Genomic DNA, 22,374 nt, shown 5'->3' on the forward strand with positions numbered 1-22,374 from the left:
CCTCCCGTGTCTTATAACATGAGATTGGAAAGCCAGCTGGCACAAGGGTGAGCCACTTTGCATGCCAGGGTCACAGCCACCACCTTCCTTCATGGTGTCCTGTGTGCTACAGACTGTTGGGTCTTAAACCAGCCCAAAGTGGGGCAGGGATCTGCAGGAAAAGTGGGGCCAGCACTCTGCGGACGTGCTCTCTCCACTTCAAGATTAACCTTTCAGAAATGTCAGCCAAACAGCCGCATACAGCCTGCTGCCTTGGTGTTAGAACCTGTAATTTTTGGCCTTGTGACTATAGCTTCAGTTAACTCCTTCATTGCCTGTGTTCACTTTCCTGCTCTCCCTCAGACAATTCCAGCTCCAAGGTCCTTTTATCTGCAGTGATCTTCATGCTCTGCATGTAGGTGACCTCTCTTTCCCAATGCACTGCTTGGGATGGCAATGTCAGAGGGCACTACTCAAACACGAGTGCTTGGAGGTGTGTTTACAAGGAGGAGCAGCATATTGCTGACTTGCAGGAGCTGGACTGTCACTGCAGAAAGAGTAGGGCAGGGTGGGATCATCCTTCCTTACCTCCCCAGATGTCCAAAAATCAACAAAGTGTGCTACCAGCAGATAGCATAGGGACTCCATGTCTACTCCCAGAATTCACCTTTCCTTTAGACCTAAAACTCTTTCCATCTGCTTTTTCAGGGCAGATCTGCTACCTGTCATAGGACCCAAGGGAAACAGCAAACTGCTAAATGGGCCATGGTTCCATCTGAGCCAGGAGGGTTAGAAATTGAAAGCACAGCACTCCCTAGACAGTATGTTCTCAAAGAGTTTGGGGCAATGTGTGCAGGACAGGCAGAGAAGAGAGGGGCTGTATGGTGCAGGGTGGGGTTGGGCAGCATGCAGTGTATTGGGTGCAGGCTGGGAGTCGAGATGGGCAGGAGTACAGCTGGAGATTGCCCTTATGCAGAATGAGCAGAGGAAATGGTATGCAAAGCAAGTTGAGTAGGGAAGAATGGAATGAGATGGGATGGGATGGGATGGGATGGGATGGGATGGGATGGGATGGGATGGGATGGGATGGGATGGGATGGGATGGGATGGGATGGGATGGAGGCAATCCCCTGCCTTTGAGCCAAGCTGGGGAGGGAGCTGCCTCCAGGACCCCACACATCTAGTCCTGGCACAGGCGTTGTCCAAAGTCGAGGTGAGGGCATCCCTCAAAGCACATCCCGCTTCCAGCTGTTCCCCAGTTGGTGCCCCAAACATAAGCCTCCAACAGTGAGTGTTACTGCATAAGAGTGGGACTACTTTTACATTTGGGAGGCTCTGTCTTGTCCTGAGGAAAGCCAGATTCATCTCTATCTATTGGTGCCCTGAAAGACCTGCATGTGGAGTAGGTTCTGGAGAAGAGCCATACTGTAGGCTGTCTGGTGCTCAGGGTCCTACCTTGGCCTCTAAATCTTGAACTGCAGCAGAACATGACAGCTATTTCAGAACCTCTCCAGCTTTGTGCACTTCTATGACTTGGTGATGACACGGTGCCAAAAAGCCCCAAGCACTGTAAAAAATAAAGCTGTACTCCCACAGCTTGGCCAAGACACATTGCTCTGTTTGCAGTCCCTGAGACCATCTGTGGGACCCTTACATAGCTCTGCCAGCTGCAGCTGACCTGATGATCTGACATTGTTCCCAGAGGGAACCTTTCCCCAGCTCCACATTTACACTTTGCTTGTGGATGATGGGTAAAATGACAGCAAAAGGTATCTAGAAGACATCTGGAAGGCACACAACCCAGATGCTAGTGGACAGCTGAGGCTGCTTTCCTAATTAGAGCCCACTCTTAATAAATGCCCTCCAGCTGCCTCAGATGCCCAATTGAACTTTTCTTCGGTTGCTTTTTTTTTCTTTTTTCCCCCATAGATGACTAGAGGTATTGAAGGTCTTTGGTTGAGAGGAGGCACCTGACTCATTTGATACCATCCTTACAGAGCAAACTGGGTAGACCTTCAAGAATGTGGTTGCAGCACAAGCCCTGGGTGCAAGCAGCTCTGGAGATGGCCAAGATAAGGGTGGCAAGTCATAAGAGATATATGAATATTCAATAGTATACATACCTCCATATATATATAGGTAACTGCTATCTATATCTATATGTATAAACATATATACACATACATATATACAGGTAGCAGTTTGAAACCTCTCATTAGCAGAGCCACCATGTCTTCCTGTTCAAAATGTTCTGCTGTTTCTGGCACCATCCTTCCTGTCTCCTTTGCCCGTTGAGCAAATGAGTTCAGTTTAATGAGATCTGGCTTCCTGCTCCTCAGGACAGCTGCAGATGGGAGTTGCCCATGCAGTAAGCATTGTCTGCTCCAGGACAGGGAAACTAGTGAGAGGGATGAGGATGGAAAACCACCTTCACTTTGTTTCATCTCCAACCAGTGTAAATATTATGCTTGTAGGTAAACTGAGGTAAGCTCTTCTCCTTGCATCACGCAGGAGAACGATCCCAAAAGCATACGGGTGGAATGAGATCGGCTAGAGGTGGAGGAGTGGAGATGTGGCCTCTGCCTTCTCTGGGCCTCCCCGGGGAACGCAGTGACCCCACAGCAGCAGAAACGAACCCTGGCAGTGGGCCCTGCGGCAGAGCAGAGCCGAGCCGTGTGCCTCGCAATCTGCCCGGATAGGAGCCGGCTCGGGAGCGCCCGGATCCTTTCGTGAGCCCCGTGCCGAGCGCTGCGGGCTGCGGGCGGCTCCCGGAGATGCTGCCGGTTGGAGGCGGGGGAGCGACCGGCCCGATGCCCGCAGCCGCCCGGCCGGCCCTATCCGCGGCATCCTTTAGGTGGCACCTCTCCTCCAGGAATGAGCCTCCCGGCCCCGCACCGCCCTGCCCGGGCACCGCGGGGACCCGCCGCCGTCGGAACGGCTCCGGCTGCCCCCGGAGCGGCCCCTCCCTCCCTTCCTTCCTTCCATCCCGTGCCCGTCTCCCCCGTCCTCCCTCTCACTCCTCCAGCCAGTAAATCCGAGCTAGGCTGATTCCTCTCACGTCAAACCACATGATCCCATAAAACATTCATCGCCTCTCCAAGCCCCGCGCCCCGCTCGCTCGCTCCCGGGATCCGCTGCTGCAAGGCTCCGCGCTCCCCTCCGCCGCCTCCGGCTCTGCCTCCGCGGGATCCGCCGCAGCTCCGGTCCCGGCCCCGTGCGTGCGGCGGGCGGGAGGGAGGACGGAGGGAGGAGGCAGGCGGGCGGGCAGGGAGGGAGGGGGAGCCTCGCCTGGATGCTGACTCCCGCTCGGGGGCTGCTCATTCCCCCGATGAGCGAGGGCACCGGCACAGGGAGAGCCCCCTCCCCGCGCTCCGCTCCGCGCTCGGGCTGAAGTTTTTGCACGAGGACCTGCTCCGCTATCTCAAGGATTGTACCGCTGCCGCTCGACTTTGCGCCTCCAGACGTGCCTTCCCCGACCCCTAAGATGAAGAGGGCGATAGCTGAAGGTAGGTGCGTCCCCCCACCCCCGATACCCCCCCCCACCGAGACTCCCCAGGGCAGGGCAGGGCAGAGCGAGGTGGCCACATCCCCCGGTGCGGTGCGAACTCGGAACTTCCCTGCCTGCAACTTTCTTCGTCGAAACGGCCGGGTTGGGCTCCCCAGCGGTGGGCCGTTGGGGGAGCGCGGCCGGAGCCCACGGGCTGGGGATCCGCATCTCTCTGGGCCCGGGAGAGGCGGAGGGGTGAGCGGAGGCTGAGGCCGGGTTGGATGGGGGTAACACGGCTGCGAGCTGCGGGCTGAGGCCCCTCCTGCCCTCTCTACCCCCGCCTCGGTGCGGCCGGGCTCCCCCCGAAGTTGGGGCAGGCAAAGTGTTAAGGAGGTTGGGCCGGGGGAAAAAGCGGCATCCTCCGCTCTCAAGGCTGCCTCCCACCGGGGCGCAGCCCGTGCTGCTGGGGGAGGTGGCCGGAACGGCGGAGCCTGAGAGGAGGGCGGAGGCAGCCAGCCCGGCTTTTCCTCCGCTCCTTTCTGGGCTGCCGAGGAGCGATGCTCCGCTCCCGACGAGGCTGCGGAGGAGCTGCGGGTGCCTCCGGCCGGGGAAGTTGGCGGAGGTTGCGCGATCCTCGAGACCGGGGCTGTGCGGGGATGTGCACGGGGCTGACTCCTCTCTAAGGGACCCCCGCCCGCTTCGGTGCCCACCAGCGAGAGGAGCTCGTGGAGAAGCCCGGCAGAGCAGCCTCCTCTCGCTGCAGATCGCCCTTTTCCATCTGCTCGGGCGGCCCTTTTGCTTTTCAGTTGCCGGTGCGGAAAGATCGGGCTGCAGCCCCCCGTGAGGGGATGCCCCTCTGTAAGCTCGTGGCTTCGCCCATCCCATTTGCAGTCCCTCCGGGTGAAACCCGACATGAAGACCTGCTTTCGGAGGAACACACACACTCAGGTTCGGGCCACTTGGAGAAGCGTGCCCAGGTGTGCTGCTGGAAACCCAGCCCGAGGGCTGCAATACTGAACTCGAGCCATCAGCCCCTCGTAGCAGCTCCACCGCTGCCCAGGCTGCTGGCTGAGGGAGCGTTTGGCACGCAGAGCTGCACGGAGTCCCTTTCCCATGTGTGCCATCTTCTGCCCGCTTCCTTTCTCCATCAAAGATAGCCTATTTTTTTTCCATTTCATTTTTATTTTTATCTTTATTTTTTTTATTTTTCTTTATGGAAAGTACTCCAGCTCATTCATTTATGCCGGTCAAAAGGATGCTCCCCAGCTCTGCTCCAAACACACCACCTCTTTTGGAGGGCTCGAATCCTTTTCAAGTTCCAAAATGACCAATTGCTTTCTGTTCAGCAAACACCTTGGGGAGGAGCAGGGGGGAGCAGGTTGTGGTGCCAGCCTGCAGGGCCCTTGGGTGATGCTGAGATGCCAGCATCCCTTTGCTATGTGCTGCAGGCTTTTTGTTGACCCGTTGATCTGAGCCCCATGGCTGCCTGCTGTGATGCTGGCAGTGGTACCCAGGTGATGGGTGATGGGTGTGGTGCAGCACTGGGGCACTCTGTGATGCTGCAGTGCTGTCTCTGCACCGTGACTTTCTTGTATTTCCAGCTGCTACCGAAGATAATGAAATACAAAACCCTTGTTACAACAGCTTTATTTATAGAACAAAGCTTTGAGGGGGTTGACTTCTTATTTTTGATTTTTTTTTTTCTTTTTCTCTCCCTACTGCTTATGAGAGGCTATCGGTTGCTGGTAGGTGTGACTGTGAAGTCCTTATAAACCTTAGGAGACGATGTTTGGATGAGTGACCATCCTCCTGCATTTGGGCTATGTTTCCCACTGTGGGCTGCCAGGATGCTCCGAGTGCTTTGTAAGCCAGAAATAGCCACCAGGGGCAGTTAGAGACAGAGCTTTCACCTGGTGTTCTCAGCACTTACTGCTTTATTAACACAATTTGTTTATATTGAAAAAGGTTTTTCCAAGCGTTTTCTTTCTTTCTTTCTTTTTTTTTTTTAATAGAATTTCTTATGTATTACAAAATCCTGTACTATAAGAACCCACACCAACCTTGGAGAATATTTATTTGGAGATGCAGCAGCAGCTCCTTCTTTTCCTTAAGAGAAGACACCATTCATCAGTGCATTATTTTATATTTCCTTTCTGTACTTTGTTCATTCATTTCAAGGAGCCTCAGCATTTCCTGAGCTTTGTTCCCAGTTCCCCACCAGGCAGCACAATGCTTCGGTCCAACGTTCTGTGGGTCCATCCATGGATGTGTTCTGAGAGGCTTTTTGAAGTGGAATATCACAGCCCAAGTGTCGAGATGCCGTTGTGCTGCTCCATGCTGTGAGGTTGTGTCAGTGCAGATGTGGTTGCTGGCAGATGTGTCTCTGCTGGTTTGGTGATATTTTCCCCTCTAAGAGAAAGCTGGCCCAGAAAATAAGGGAATTGGAAGCAGTGAGAGCTGCCACTGCCCTCTGCACTGCTGTGGTTTGTGGGCAGCAGGTGTTCGTGCTGCTGACCAGAACGTGGGGAATGTGGCAGCCCTGTCCTTGCAAGCCCTGCTCTTTGTTAATTACCTGCATCCCATGTTTGGGTGCTTTGGGCTTTGTATAGTTGCAACTATGTTGGCAGCTCATAAAGTGCAGAAGTGGTGGTGGTGGGGAGGAAGGGAGTAAAATCAGCAAATCCAGCAGCACTTCTATTAATATTGGCTCAGAAGCAGTGAGAGAGACTGAAATGAGGGCAGAGAAGGGAAGGATGCTCCGAATCCCATCTCCTGGGCATGCTGCCACGGGCCCTGCATGCCCAGTGATGCTGCTTCATGGAGCTGCTGCCTGCCCCGAAAGCGCAGCATCCTCCTTCCCTCCCCAATCCAAGCCCCAAAGGAGGGGAGGAGGAAGAGGGAGAGGGGAGATCGGTTGAGCCAGAGCCTCGGCACAAAGCAGGACAAGGAAGATTGTGAGGAGCTGAGCTTTAATCCTTGTGCTGAGCCTGCCTGTGGCTGCTGTACCCACTGCGTGTGGCTCGGCTGTGCTGCAGGATGTTCCCCAGTGGAGAGGCTGAGGCCATGGGAAGCAGAACTGAAGGGAGAAGAAAGGAGTTGGTCTAATTAAGCATGTGCTCTCTTGCCTTGGATTTGCAATGCTCCACGCTGCCTTCACCTTCATTAAGACATTTCTCAGAGTGCCAAGTGCCTCTTTTGATGTTCCTAAAGGGGTTTGTTTATCCAGGAGACGCACGCACAAGGAAGCAGAAGCATCCTGTACCATTGCAGCACTGCATTGTGGTGCCTGCAAGGGTTGGGAATTGCACAAGGGTTTCTCCCTCCCATCCTCCTGCTGTATCCTGGAGCCAATTGGGTCTGTGTACTGTATGTGTGGGAGGGAGGTGGGAGCTTGTGATCCACGGAGCCCAACCTCTCCTTCCCTTTTTGCTACGGTTGCAACTCCTGGAGGTTTCCAGAGGCTGAAGGAAAAGGGAAAAAAACGATACTGTAAAGTTAAGAAGCAAAGGGTGGATCCTCCCATGTTTGGCATAGAAATGCCAAAGTAATTCCTACAGTGTGCAAACTCACCTCTCTTACAGCTACAGCCGCACGCAGCTGCATGAGATTTGGGTGATTTTTCCTATGGAGGTGTTCAGTGATGACTCAGAGCAGGGTGGCTTCAAAGTGATTATTTCCTACAGTGTGTTTGCAGCACACATGGAAATCCTACCTGGATTTGAGGCAGAAAGCATCTGCATGTGGCGTGCATGGGCTTTGTCCCTATTTCCTTTGCCTCACAGAGGTCTGGGCTTCTGCACCTTGCTCCAGGTTGTGCTTTTGACTTCTCTGTACCCTTGAGCAGATTGCTTAGCTTTTCTAGCTCTAATGATGAGAAAGTGATGCTGAGCTATCTCCCAGGGGGCCCAGAGTGCATACAGAGGTCGGCCCTGAGCTGAAGCATTCGGGTCCAGGCAGCAGTGACACGGCATCAGGACAGATGATGGACGGTGTTCTCCTTAGGGCTGGTGCTGCAGGTTTCTCTCTCCACTCTGGCCTTCCTCGTTGCCTTAGCATTGCAGCTTGGAGCCAAACATCGGCACCAGCACATTTTGCAGTATTTACTGTCTCTCTGCTCCTGGAATCAAGGGATTAGAAAAGTGCTTCGTTTTATTTTATAGCCTTCCTTCCTGGAGCTGCCAATGGAAGTCAAAGCATCGTACAAGAGCGTGCAAAAACACTTGAGAATTTTGGAAGCAAGGAAGTTCTTGCATATCGTGATTCTTAGTGCCATTTCTGGAAGTCTCATCAGGGCCTGCATCCTCTGGGATGCACTTGCCTTATTCACAATGTGAGCCACCATTTGCTCATATGCAGATGGGGTCCATGGTTCATTTCCACGCTGTGCTCAAGTGTTCTTTAGCTGTGAGTTGGAAACCCTTGAGGAAATCCAGGATTACCCTCCAAACACCTTGCTCTGCTCTGCTGTTGGCTTCCCCTTTTGCCCAAATTCCAGCTAAGAAGAAATCAGCCTTTGACCTCTGTCCCTTTTGCCACCAACATCCTTAAGTGATCAAAGTCCTTTTGCTAAATGATGCTGTTTGCTTCCTGGAATCTAGACTCAGAAAACCTTGCTTGCATTGCATGTTTCTGTACTTCATCTGTGGACATCTCCTCAAAGGTCTGGAGAGCCTTTGCTGCCAGCTATATCTCGATTGATTCCCATCCACATTTGCAATTCCATGTGGAAATGAGGAAAAAGCACAGAGAAAACAGGTGTTCCATGGGCAGAGTGAGGTTCACTGCCTGGATGGGAGTTTCCAGGTAGTCACAGCTTTGCTCCATCCCAGAGGAACTGGGTGCAGCCCTCAGATGGCTCTTTGCATTTGTTGCCTTTCTAAGGATGATGTTTTCTTTCATCTCATTGCCTTCCATTCAGCTTCCATTGGAAACAAAGGAATGTTTGTGTGTTCGAATGTGGTGCTTTCTTTTCTGCCCTCAAAAAAAAAAAAAAAAAAAAGGGATCATTATAGAGCCTTGCATGGATGTGCACGAACTGATCTGTTATTAGCGATAATTATAATTTACATGACTGTCTAGGAAGAGGGGTCATTAATACAGCAGAACCAACAACAACAACAGCAATAGCGGTTCAGCTTTGCTTACTGATGTGTCAGATTCTCTCCTGTGTGCTGCCCACTGGGGAAACTGGTTACATTTCACTTCTTTTCCCCGAGAATGAATCTTTTGCTAGAACCATCTGGCTGCTAAATTCTTCTCCTGAAGCTGTGCAGTTTGCTGGGAGTTCATTTGCGTCTTTAGCTACTAAGGAGGAAGTAAAAGTGACTGATGAGGCTGAGGCTGGGACCGTTCCCATCAAAGTGACAGCTTTTGTTAGCTGGATTGGGGAAAGTGTTTAAAATTGGTGTGTTTTCATTAAATTTTGAATACCGTGGGCAGAACTTCACTCTCGGCGCTCCGGTGCAGCTCTTGACTCTGCACCCTGCGTCGTTATGTCAGAGTGAATTGTGTGGCTGTTAAGATTTGTGCGCTCTTGTTTGATGACTTTAAATATTGATTTTAATTGGGTGCTTTTCTTAAAGCTGTGAGTGATGGCTGGGGCCGTGTGTGATGCACAGTGACGTGTGTGGGAAGGGGATGCCAACCCAGCTTGACTCTTAAATACACAGCAGGAGGAGGGGGACGGGGAAAACCTTTGCAGGACCTGGATTTGGCTTTCCTTGCTTCTAGCCAAGGGCTCTTCCAAGTGTGTGTGGCCAGCGTGATTGATGCTTCCCATGGCCGTGCTGACGTGGTTAGCGTTGGCTTTACACTAGAGGGCTGTCTGTCCCTTTCCCTTCAGAGGAAAGGCATTAGCGTGAGCGCTGGGATCGCTCCTGTCTTTCACAGCTTCCCAGCAATTTGACAGCAGCCCGTTTTGTTGGCTGGGTAACGCCATGAGGGTTTTATTTACTGCTCCCCACCTCCCTTGGTGCTGTGTAAGAGCATCCACCTCCTGGTCTGCAGGGTGCTTGGGAGCTGTCTGTTCAGAGTGATGTGGAAGCTTTCTGGTTTCATTGCAAGTCACTCCATCCTCAGGTCAGTAGTCTTTTTGTAGATCCAGCGGCCTTCAAACCCGTGGGACTTTTCCCCTCTTGTTCATCCAGGCATCCCTTGTGCCTGTGGGGAGCTGCAGCCCTGGGTGTCAGCAGCACAGCTCTGAGTGCTGTAGGGTGCACCGGGCTTGAGATGCTCTGGAAATGGCTTTCCTGGGGCTGGAGAGAGTCTTCAGTGCCCCAGTCTGAAAGATCTGGTAGTTTCCTTTCCACACATTTGGGTGGGACATCTTCCTCTGAACCATAGATTCATTAGGGTTGGAAAAGACCTCCCAGGTCCCCAAGCCCAACCCCAGCCCACCCCCAACATGCCTACTGCCCATGTCCGTTATGTCCCCCACATCTCCATGGTTCTGGATCACCTCCAGGGATGATGACCCCAGCACTCCCTGGACAGCTGTGCCACTGCATCACCGCTCTTTTGAAGAAGGAATGTTTCCTAACATCCAACCTGAACCTCTCCTGATGCAACTTAATACCATCACCTCTTGTCCTGAGAGAAGATTGACTGCTGACAACAGTGCTGGGCCTCTATGGGACCACTGGCTCTTGGCCACCACAGAGGGTAACTGTTTTGTCTCCACATGGGCACTTGTACTTCTGCTTTCCTTCATTCTGTTCCTGGTCACTTGGGGCTGTGCCTGGTGTGCACTGAGGTGTGGGCATCGCTCCTCTGCCAGCAGCTGATTTATCAACTTCAGGGACTTCTCTCCCTTCCTCCCTCCCTCCCCCCCTCTTCTCTCAATTTGCAGCTAATATGTCGTGAAGGGAGGGGGGGGAGGAATTAATAATGGTAATTACAGCAGCTCACGGTCCTGAACGCTGACACTAACCACGTGCACAGTGATGGATGGTGGGAGAACACAGTGCTGCAGGGATGCCACGAGTGGTGGTGGCTGCATGGAGCTGAACCCAGCAGGAGTCAGGTGGGCAGCAGGCTGCTTAAATGGCATCCCCAGCTCAGCAACCACTATTTCAGTTTTCCTAAGGCTGGGGCTGCCTGGGCCCTGCTCTGTTGTTCAGAGATTGGTGCTGAGTGAGAAAAAGGGGCCCTTGTTCTCCCAGGTTGGAAGGCAGCACCGAGGGAGCTGCACAGCCAAAGAGAGACATTTATATGAGTGGCAGAATAAATGAATCTGAGCTGCCTCCTGGGAACCAGCCCAGAAGAGACTGACTTTACTTGGCCATGGCTTTCCAGTGGGAAATGTTTTTCTTTCGCTGTATTTATTTTTGGCTTTCCTAGTGTTTTGCTAGGCTTACAATTAATCCTACGCTTCTGGGTGGCCAGCTGGGCTGCAGGGACAAAGTCTTCTTGAAAGCAGTTTGCTTGGTCACTTCCTGAGGACCTTGGATTTACGGGAAGCCTGGAAGTGCTTGACCTGATGCACTGATGGAGAAGTGCTTGGGTGCTGGGGCCAGGCTCAACTCTCCCCAAGGTGCACCTCTCCTGCTTTGGTTGCACTGAGCATCTCCCCCAGCAGTTGTTGGGAGGGCTCCCTGTGCTGATCTCCTCCTTTGTTGCTGGAGGGGGATCCCACCTCTCTGATGTGTTCAGTGTCTTTTGTGCGTGTTTATGGCCAGCACCCCACGGATGCCAGCCAACGCAGTTCTCCACATGCCATGGGCCCATTTCCCCACCTGCAGCCCCCTCCCTCCTCTTGCTGCAGCTGAGATGGATGTGTTGGGCTGTGTCAGCTGCAGTTTCTGAGCATTTCTATTTTGTTCCTCTACTCCTGAAGCGAAGGCTTTGTTGCTTGTCTGAATGTGACCCCCTTGCCCAAACTCCTAAAAAAGCACAGGGGTGAGAATGGGGCACCCACTGCCATCTGCTGCAATGCAGGCAGAGCACGAGGCTGGGGCACGAGGTGCAGCTTTGCTGTCAGATAGATCGCCGAGCACCTGACATGCTGCCCCAGTGTGTGACTGCAGGGCACAGACCCCAGGGAGGAGATGGGGCAAGCTGTGATCCTGTTGCTCTGAGCCTGAGGGGCACAGTGCTGGGCTGCTGAATATATGAGCTCTCCGTGTATGCAGGGCTGGAGCAGCACAGGCTCTCTGCAACGCTGAGGGATGCTGTGAGTGAAAGGGACGAGCCTGCCACTTGGCACGAGGAGAGGTGGGAAGTGATAATTGGAGACAATGATGGCACAGGAATGTCTCAATGTGATAGGAGCTAAATGACACGGTGAGGAATATTACACCTTGTTGCAAGTGTCAAAACCTGCACAGAGGCAAGGGAGAGGAGCAGGCCTTAGTGCAATCCAGCAGCTCCTGCAGAAGGGCCTTAACCAAGCTTTGGCTCCAGCTGCAGCCCACCTACCCCAGCAGCTCCCTCCACCCAATTCCCCAAAGCTCTCGTGCTTGGGGATGAAGGTGATGAGTAGGAATTGTCATTTATGCCAAGTAGCCTCTGGGCCTTTCTGGATTGTTAGGCAGGATGTGTGGTTGTTAGACCAAAATGTCCATCACAGAGTGCACATGTGCCTGGGTGCACGATGTGTTGGGGCAACTGCCTGTTGCAGGGGCAGTGGGGTGGGCTGAGCTGGGCTGTGTGGCCCAGTGGGTTGGAGCTGGTGAGGAAAGTGTTTGTAGCATCCAGGAGAAAGCATGGTGACAAATGGGATGATAGCTTGGCTGTTCCTTCTGGTATGACATAGGAGGAGAGTGTTTTGCAAGTGAAAGAGAACTCTGGAGCTGCCTTCCACAAGGTCCTGCTGAAAGTCCACTGAAGATGCAGCAAAGGCTGGATCTTTATATTTTCAGGAAAGCATCCAGCAATGCCAGCCTGCAGGCTCTCTCTCCTTGTTAGTACAGAATTGTCTCCATTGCTTCTTCCCAGGACACATCCAGCCCTGATTGTTCCTGGCAGATAACACGCCTTCCTCCTCAATGACCTTCTGCAGAATCATGGCCAAAGCTTCATCCATTGCTGTGGTCCTTCACTTTTGTCTCTCTCAGAACCAGGATTTGCTGTGCAAAGGGTCCCATGGGCAGCTCCACTGGGTGCAAGGTGGGTGCTCCCTGCATGGCAGGCTGGCAGCAGCCTATCTCAGTAGTAGTGATTGGTTCTTCCCAGCAGCCCTGGGAAATATGCAAATTTAACCTTTGAATTTACTGTGCTGTTCTTTTCCTGGGAAATGTCATTCAGGGCATCAAGCTGGGACTGCTGGCAGGGGAGTGGGCATCGTTGGCATATGCTCTGTCTGTGGGGGTTAAGTGAGGCTCCCCAGGGAACCTTCCCCACAAGCAGGAGCTTGCCATACTCACTGCCTTCATTGCCAGCAGAAGCTGTCCCAATGGGTGGAACAAGTCTGGGAGTGTTGAGCTGGCTCCTGGGTGGTGTAAGAAGGGTTCTGTCCCTGTTGTGGGTGCTGGGAGGAGCTGGCAGCAGTGGCACAGCAGTGCTGGGATGTTCCTCTGCCTCGAGGGATGGAGCTCATGGAGCTCTTATGGGATGTGACCTAAGCGATGCTGCAGGAGGGAGCTCCCAGCCTGGCTGGATGTGCAGAGCTGAAGGGAATCCCAGGTGTAGTGGCTGGCAGTGACTGATGGGACCATTCTAGCTTGGGCCGACACTACACTGAAGGGCTGAGTTTCCAGGCTGCCCCTGGGAGGTGTCTATGGAGCAAAACAAAGATGTGATTACAGCGCGGGCAGGAGTGACAGAGCAAGGAAGATGGATTTCAGCATGACTGAATAACCAAAGGCCATCTCCATGTCCCAGGAGGGCTCTGCTCTGCTTGCTGGGCCGGTCGTGCTGAAGCCATCCCTGTCACATCAACTCTGTTACTGCTGCTGGCTCCTGTCAGCATGGATGTGCCTCTCTGCAATCTTCCCATTGCATCTACGTGGGCTGTGCCAGCTGTAGAACTCAACAGTGGTTTGGGAAGGTGGAACAAACCTGTGCATGGCTCTGGTTGTGGTGCAGGTGTCCCCTACAGCTTTTCTGCAGAGTTATTACACTTCCCAGTGCTGTCTCTGTGGAGGAGAAGTGCTTTGGGATCAGCAACGCAGGAGCTCCCAAAGAACAAGGTGTGCAGCTGGGCTCTCCTGCAGCACCCTCCAGAACAGCCAGCGTGGCAGCTCTGGGCCAGCAGCACCCTGAGCTAACAGAGCAGGGTGCCTTCACAGGCATCCTTAAAAATAGCCAAGCAGAATGTCCATGTGATGGGTTTCAATAGGAAAATAGATTCATTTCCGAGCTCCTGGAGGGCTTTTTTGAAACAGCAGAGAGTAAATAAGGGTTTGGAAAGCGATGACAAATACCTTGGAGGTGCCCTTCCAAGCTGTTTGAAATTACATTCACATCTCCAGTGGCTCTGAGATGGGGAGCATGAGGCCCCAAAGATCTCCAGATCTAGCATGCTCTTATTTGCTTGGGTGCTAATTAAGAGAACGTCGAAGCTCTGATATGTATTCTGTAACTCCCTGTAAATTCAGATAAGAGACATTACAAATCCATCACAGGTGTATTAAAATCTCCTTAATTAATAAAATATAAACACAGCAGTCCCCTGGAGAATGACTGAGCAATGGATGAGGGCAGACAAAATGCAGAGCTATGAGGTGAGGTGGGGAGGATGCTGCCCATACTGTCCTCATTCCCCAGGAGAAAGATGGTATTGCAAAGATTTTCTGTACAGGAAAACTGCTGGTGGTTAAACATTCAAGCTATTGCCAGAGCCCTTGGTTTGGCCACCTGTGCTGCCTGGGGACCAAAAAGGCATCATGTTTGTGTACCTGCAGTGGTTGGAAAGATGAGTGCAGTGCAGGGATGGGTTTCCTTGTCCTGTGCAACTTGGGAGTGTGTAGCCCTGTGTCACCTAAGGGACACTGGTTGAAGCCCCTGTGCCAGATACATCTACAAAAGTCAGCCTGTCCCGAGGCTATGCAAGAATTCTGCACTGAAAAATGCTAAATGAAGTACACAGAGAAGAATAGATCCAAATGGAGACCAGGTTTAGAGTGTCATCCCCTCACAGCAATGGTTTGAAGCCAGTGGAAAAATGGGCTCTGTTGGTTCAAAGCATGGGGGACTGCTGTGACCATTAGGGCATCTCTGGACTTTGTGTGCTCCTTGACCGCAGATACCTTCCTGGCTCAGAGAGAACCCCTTTGTGACTAAAATTCCTTAAAACCAGTGTTATTATATGGAGCTTCCACCATATTCATGTTTTCTGGTTCAGAAGGATCATAGAATCATAGGATTATTCAGGTTGGAAAAGATCACTAAGATCATCAAGTCCAACCATCAGATGCTGGGGTTTGAGCTGCTGGTGTTGTTAATACACAGAGATGTAAGAAGGAGGTGGATTCCTGGATAGAGAACTCAAGTCCAGAGTTGTGATGAGCTTATGCCCCTTAAAACCTATAGAAAGAACTGCCCTGCTTCCAAATGTTAACAGTGCAGAGCAACCCCATGAGTTGTCCTTCAGAGGGCAGGAGCTGCTTCTCTTCTGGAAGATGGAGCATGTTGCATCTTTTAGCACCGATGGTGCAGTTTATTCAGCAGCAAGAAAGTAGTTGTGCCCCCTGTTTGGTGGGTTCAGTGGTCGGAATGTCCCTAACAAGGCTTATTGCTCTGATAACAGTGTTTGAGCCCACTGAGAAGTGTGCCTTGTCCAAACTGCCTTGCACTCCACGTGGTACCCTGTGTTGTGTCAGCTGGGGGTGATGAGGCTGTGTGATAGCTGGCTGGGTGCTGCACTCACAAATCAGCCTGGCTAAAGGGCAGCTCACCATGCAAAGATGCAAGATCTACATAATCCTGATAGCACCTTCAAGCTCTGAGAAGCTCCAGATGTGCTGCCTACAACAGACTCTATTCCTTTCCTGCCCTGGGGAAGAAAATCTGTGCCCTGTTGGCTGCACTGGCAGTATGTTCAGCCCCTCATGAGCCCAGGATGTCCTTCAGTGTCCATTACTGGCACCCAGACCCTATCCTGGCCATTCTCCATCCTGGATGATGACGTGCAGAGCTGCCAGCAATCCTGGCCCTGCAACACCTGCAAGGCAGCTGCAGCCAGCCATGAGATTGTCCCTCAGAGACACAGTTTGGGACCTCAGAGCCTGGCCTGAGAAGAGCAGGATTGTTGTGTCTCTGTGAGAAATTCTGCCTGGTTTTGAGCTTCACTGTCTAGACAGAGAGCAGTGAAAGAGCAGGGGGGGGTCATGCAGTGATGGTACTCAGAAAAGCAGCTGTATCCCCCATCCCCAGCAAGGGAACCCAAGCCCACCTCCTTGTGTTCCCACCATAGAGGTTTCCAGGCACCAAACCACTTCTACAGATGGGTAACAAGTCCAGTTTGTGTGATGTCCAGGCTCCCAAGAGCCTGTAAGCAGTTCACACCTGCTTCTGGAGCATCAGGCCTTCCATCAGAAGGTCTCTGCAGGTGCCCGTGGGAGCTGTGAGGGCAGGGCAGAATGCTGTGGTGCAGGCTTTGTGTTCCTCCTGGACACCTCAGTTCTGGGACACACCAGGAATCCTTGTCCCCACATTCACTGGTGCCCTACTGGGGAGTTTTGCTGTGACTTTGGTACACCAAGGGCAGCTCTGAAGGTCTAGAGAGGGATGCCTAGGGATTGCACATCCTGAAGGTTCTGCCATAGGTTGAGCAGATTAAAGCACCTGGGGTCTACCTGGCACTCTGTAACGATTCTTCACTGTCTTCTCTGCTGTTTAAGCAATGATTTGATGAGGGTATGGCCAGTCAGGCGTGTGGGAACAGCTGCTGCTCCAGTCCCTGCTGGAGTGCTCTGCCTCCTGGGTGCAGCTCAGGCTGATGGGGCTGGATGTCCTCCAGAGAGTGGGTTGTGGAGGCAGGTCCTATACAGGCCTGGGGCTCTCCATGTCATGTTCTACCTAAGAGATCATGTGCTTTGCCCTCCAGATTGGATGCAAAGGCTGCTTAGAAGGTGGATGGACCTCGATGTGCCCTCAGAGATTGGCCTACCACCCAGATGGTTTCTCTGACATACATCTTGCCTCCAAAGGTGTGGGCTGCAAGGACAAAAAGATGTCTGTCCCCTTTACCATGTTCCTCACTCTGCTTTGCTTGGCTGTGGAAACTTTGCTGTACACTATCTGATCTGTGTGTAACGTCTGTGGGTCCCTTGCTGTCTGGGGAAAAATGGGGCTGCTTAAAACCCCATTATGGTTAAAACCATAGGAATAAATTACTTGTCCTTATTGCGCTGCTAGGATTCACCCAAATCCCCACCAGAGGTAAGGGATGTTAGTCGTGACTGAGCTATGGGTGACACAGCCTGGTCCCATTAACCTATGCACTGCTGTATGGGAAGTGCTGAATCACGGCCTGAACCTCTGATTGACCACCTGAGGTGAGCAATGAGCCAGCCCTGGGAGCACAGGTGAAGGCAATTCACCTGTGCTACCAGAAGGGGTGGAGCCTGGCTGCACCTCTCCTAGACCCATTGAAGAGCTGACTACCTGTAGGGAAGGATCTCTTTTTCTGGAAAACCCTCCTTTGGGCCCAGGATGAGGGTAAGCACTCTATCTATTCTCTTTTTGGTATACTAACCTGCTTTGCTAAAACTCTCTTGTTTATTTCATAGATATAACATCTGTATATTCATTGATTATACAATCACCCTCTTGGCGCTCTCCTGAGGAGGGAACAGAAGTGATATGGGAGTCAACCCCTGGCTTGCTCTGCTCTGCAGAGACCTTGGCTGGGAATGTCTAGTGAGCGTTGGGTCTTGCAAGATGGATATATGCACACTTGTGGCTTCCCTGCCCCAGCTCAATAGACTTGATGCCTTTCCCATGCCTGGCAATATCATGGTTATATACAACCACAGCTGGAAGACATCTTGAGAGAGGGAGAGCCACAAGTCTAGCAGAGCTGTCTGTGCTCTGGGGTACAAGGCTTTCTTCCCAAATGCTTTCAGGAGCTGCTTGTCTAACTGCAGCTGTAAAGGAAAACAACAGAGCTTTCAGGTGGCACTGCCTGTTTTACTCTTTCAGGAGGAAGAGTGTCTTATTATAATTGCCTTGCTTATTTGGAAGAAAAAGACCACTGTAGTTACTAGAAATTCAATATAGAAATTACTGGTTACTACCCTCTGTGGACTAATTCTGAGGGTAGCAGAAGAATGAGGAATTTAATGCACACTATAATGAATGTCAATCTTCTCCCTTAATGAATAGGAATCACAGTTTGCTGCACATTGTAGAGAAATGAAAAGCATCCAAAGTTCAATCCACTCTTTCCTTTCTTTTTTTTCCTTTTTCTTTCTTTCTCTCCCCCCCTTTCCCCTCTTTTTTTTTTTTTTTTCTTTTTGAAGAGAGATAATACTATGCACAGCAGATGGGTACATCCATTTGTCAGTGCTGAGGATTTTTATCTTGTACCATACAAGTCAGGGTTTTCCTTTAACTGAGCTTTGTAAAATTTTCTATACAAGCAGGGGCATAATGCCATTCACGGAACTGGATCCTTCTGAGAAAGTGGATTTTTCCCTTCCTTCCTGTAGTAAACCATCCAGGCAATTAAAAGCAGAGATGATCCACTCTTTGTTTGGTGTGTACCAGCTATTCCCAGCCACGGCTCTGCTTGCTGGGTGCACAGAGGAGCATTTGTGTATGAGCGACAGTTGTGCAATGGGATCCCTTGGAGGGATGCACTGCCACGAGCTGCAGGCCACATTTGCAGCTTTACATCTGGAAAAGTCTTTAGGGTGAGCATGGACAGCATCACTCCTGGCTGAGGGAGCTGTGCAGGAATTGGTGTTTAAGAGCAGGGAGAGGATGTGCTCCTCAGCACAACATGGCCCACATGGCCTGCTATGGCTTTGTTGGCTTGAGGCAGGCTTGTAAAGCGTTATTCCTTAAGCCTGGGTGTCTTTTAGGATCATAAAGGCTGGAAATGACCTCTAAGTTGCCTAACTCCAACCCCAGTGCTCCCTCAGTGCCACATCTCCATAGTTTTGGAACATCTCCAGGGATGGTGACCCACCACTCCAGGGATGGTGACCCCACCACTCCCTGGGCAGCTCTGCCAGTGTCCAGCCATTCTTTCTGAGAATGAATTTTGGTTGGCTTTTTGGCTTTCTCCTTGCATCTCTCAGTCACAGAACCTGTCTGCGTGGGAGAACTAAGCTCACCTGAGTGCTAAGCCAAGCCCCAGTGCAACGAAGGAACACCAGTGGCACAAAGCCATGCTGCAGCTAATGTGATGCAGGGACTGAGAGCTGCAGAAAGAATCTGCCCCTACTGTAAGGTGATCCTCTAGTTCCCTGAGCTGAAGTGTCTGCATGCTTTTAGGCATCTCCATCATTGTGAGAATAGTACTTTACCATGACCTGTGCAACCGTCTGCCAGCATTGCAGACTTTGGGGTGCATGTGAGAATTCAGGAGTCCTACACACAGCTCCCAGGGCTCAGGGTAGGATGTATGGGTGCAACAAGGTGGCCCCTTTGGGAGGTAGAGGATGGGGAATATCTCCCACAGGCTGAGCTATGCCATCATGGGACTGGAGAGCTTCCTTGCTGCTGTGGTCCTGGGGATCCGGAAGGCGTTGTTCCATCTGTTCTCTCTCATGTGCAAATGCAGGCTCCAGCTGAGCAGATGCCGGCTCCGTGCCAGAGGAGTTTAGAGTTCCACTGTTTTAAAATATTTATTAATGTGAAGATGTAGTTATCACTTAAGCTGAAGCAATACAGTGGAAGTCTTTTTGTTGAAATGGAAGTTAGTGATGCTGAAAAGCCATTAAGCTGTAAATATAAACTATATTAAGTGCTCAGTAGCAACCTTAAATATCCCTTTGTTGGTTGCTTTTCTTCTTCAAGGCTGAGTGTCTGTTGAGGGGATTACTCAATGCTATCGCTCCGCAGCATGCCCAGCTCTGCCCGATAGCTCAGAGGGGCATGAATGGCTTTGCAGCAAGATTTCCCCACCAGCTCAGCTCAGTGCTGTGCCTTCCAGCAGCTGAAGGCTCCACAGCCATGTGAGTGCTCGATGGGAGTGGGATGAGATGGCCGAGCATCTCTGCTGCTCCTCCACCTGGAGAAATGGTGCTGGGTTCCCACACCCAAACTACATGTGGATGCCCTTTTTCTCTTGCCTTGCCCACTGGTATAGAGTCATATAATCATTAAGGCTGGAAAAAGCTGCAGTATTTTGCAGCAGCTTCTTGCTTGCCCTCTGCTAGGATCAGGGCTGCATTCCTCTCTTGTTCTGGATGGAGTGAGTGCAGTGCAGTAGGGATGCTCTGAGTGAGATATAGAGTGAATGAGTGCTGCCCATGGACGTGGCTCACAGCCTTCTGCATTCAGCCCTGCTGAGGAGCTCCCTCTCAGCCAAATAGGCTCCTTGCCCAGTACGGCATCAGGCTTGATCCTCTCGTCTCTGCAGATCAGTCAGAAGAGATGGGCTTTTCTCAGAAAATGCTATCAGAGCTCAAAGCAAGTGTCATTGGGTCTCTTCTAATCACACTGCCTCTGAGCCCTTCCCTGAAAAAGGAAGGGAGGAAAGAAGAAAGGGAGGGAGGGGGGAAGAAAGGAGGGAAGGAAGGAAAGAAAAAGACTCCTCTGCTTTGGTTGCTGAGAGCATGTATGGGTTTCTTAGGCAATTAAATTTTACATAATAGAGTAACTAAACTGTACAAATTTAAAGAGCACCTGGAATACGCAGGCATATTCTAAAATATCTGGTCCCGTATTTCAGCCCTAGCTCATTAATCTGTCATGTTTCTTGCTTCTTTTTCTTTCCTATCCACTCTGCTTCATGGCTGGGATATCTCTGGGAAATGCACCTCATCCTTGTTTGCCTATGGATCCTATTCTGTTTGTGCTCTTCTCTCATACACCATGGACATGAGCACATTTGCTCTTCAGACCTTGTGCTCGGCGTGCTGAGCATCACCTCTGAGCATGGCTCTTTGCTCTGCTTCTGCCTTGCTGCCAGCAGCCAAGCTGAGGTGATGCTGCAGAGCCCTGCTGTGCCAGCCTCTGCCCAGCCTGCCCTTCCTTGACTCCTCTCCTTCCCCCTCCTGCCAGCCCTGGCTGCTGCCTTGTCCCCAGGACATGCCAAAGCATGTAATCCCCTTTCCTCGGGGTGGCTAATTCTGGCACGCTGGCTCCTTCCCTGCCGCTGTCATCTGCTCACTTCCCCCCTAAGCTGCTTTTCCAGGTCAAGTGGACGGCAGGGATATTTCTGCTGCTGTTTCTGAGCAGGAGGTGCTCTCTGCCTGTGAGCTTATTTCAGAAACCCAAGCTGTTGGTTATGCCCTTGGGGCACCTCCGATGTTGTTGGGTTGTGTGGGTTTTCTCCCCACTGCTTGCAGGGCACAGCACTCATAAAGTTACTGCTGAAGTTACAAAGGACATTTTTCCCTTTACCCATCACAACAGCATCTCCAGCTCTCCAGATGAGCCCTCTCAGTCTTCCTTGGGGTTGCAGATGTTGGAAACAGCAGCCAGTAGAGTTTTGTACATTGCTTGCAGGAAATCACTGCTCTCCATTCAGTAAATCACCTTTGACTCCACTTTATACACTCTGGATAAAAACAGCAGGCTTTATTCCAGCAAAGCATAGAGCTGAAGTCTTGGTTATAACACTGGAGAGTTCTCCAGCAAAGGGTAAAACAAACATGAATTGCAGGTCGTATCGATTGCTGAGCTTCATCATCCCTTGCTCCTCCTGTGTTTTTGGTAGCTGGACAAGCCAGCCAGCACACATCATTGCCACCCAATGCAACAGCTGCCCTCAGAGGTTTTGCTATCACAGCACTTTATTGCAGCTCTGTCCCCTCTTCGTGGGATAAATCCAGCTCTTTTCAGCAGGAATTGTGTCTGCAGGAGCATCCAACATGGTGGGGGTCTGATTTAGAAGTGGACCATGATGCTTGCACAGTGCTGGTGGTATACAACCAAGGAGCACTTGTTAACAACAGGGGTTGTTCAGACCCTGCTCAGCTCCACCAAAACCAGGGTGTGGGTTGGAATGGTTGTGCCAAAGCCCTACCAGGTATCACTGGGGAATGCCTTGAGGGGTACCTCCAAACTAAAGGATCTCTCAAAAGAAAGCTTTATGACTTCTTGCTTTTCTGCTTGAGATGGAGGAAGGTGGCAGCCCTGCCCCTTGGCTGCAGCTTTTGGGGGCTGGAGAGAAGTAAGGAGAGCATCCAGGAGGCTGGATGGGCTTCTGGCCTTTCTATCCCTTTGTGATGCAGCTTGATTCAACCTCAGCCACTTCTGGGAGCTCCACTGAAATCCATCTGGAGGGAAAAAGGGAGAAAAAAGATATGATGACCTTCTGTTTGCCTGCGTGTACAACCCAGGCGCCTTGGTTGCTTCAGGCTTCTGGCCTAGATTACTACAGAATAGATTATTTTCGCATGGAATTGTTCATAAAGAGAGGTTTGGGATGCTGTTAATTTGCTCTTTGTTGCCCCTGAGAGAAGCAAAAGGTTTGGGAGCCCACAGTGGCTCCATAGGAACAGCAGCTGGTTTGTTTGTGAGACAAAAGTTGGAGGGATTTACTTTGCAAAGCAAAGTGAGCAAGAAAGGAAAGAAAAAGATGTGAATGCCATCTCCGGAGAGCCTTAAAAGTCTGAGCATCTCTGAGAGGCTTTAGAATTTTAAAGAGAAATAAATAAATAAATAAAATGCCTCCATCCCCCCCCTCAACCCCCCTTTCCCCATCCCCAACATTCTTTGTGGAGATTTCAGAAAGACTCCAAAATGTGCTGGCTGCTGAATTAATTATGAGCAGGTTTCCTCTGGCAGAGCCCTCGTTGAAGGCTGTATGTCCGACAGAAAATTAAAGGCTTTTTGGTGGAATTGGAACT

The 22,374-nt window shown here is 51.4% G+C and overlaps 1 protein-coding gene across 1 annotated transcript in view; it reads left to right on the plus strand.

The window, feature by feature from the left end:
- Nucleotides 1–2,923: 2,923 nt before the first annotated feature.
- The window catches only part of LOC100548206 (reticulon-4 receptor), a 65,441-nt gene continuing 45,990 nt past the window's right edge, over nt 2,924–22,374 (plus strand). The window contains exon 1 of the mRNA XM_085238664.1: nt 2,924–3,485. Coding sequence (XP_085094790.1) covers nt 3,464–3,485 — 22 coding nt within the window. The 5' untranslated portion in view covers nt 2,924–3,463. The remainder of the gene's footprint in view (nt 3,486–22,374) is intronic.

This window comes from Meleagris gallopavo, chromosome 17 (genome assembly GCF_905368555.1).
Source record: "Meleagris gallopavo chromosome 17, MGAL_WU_HG_1.1, whole genome shotgun sequence".
In the NCBI taxonomy this organism is placed as follows: domain Eukaryota; kingdom Metazoa; phylum Chordata; class Aves; order Galliformes; family Phasianidae; genus Meleagris; species Meleagris gallopavo.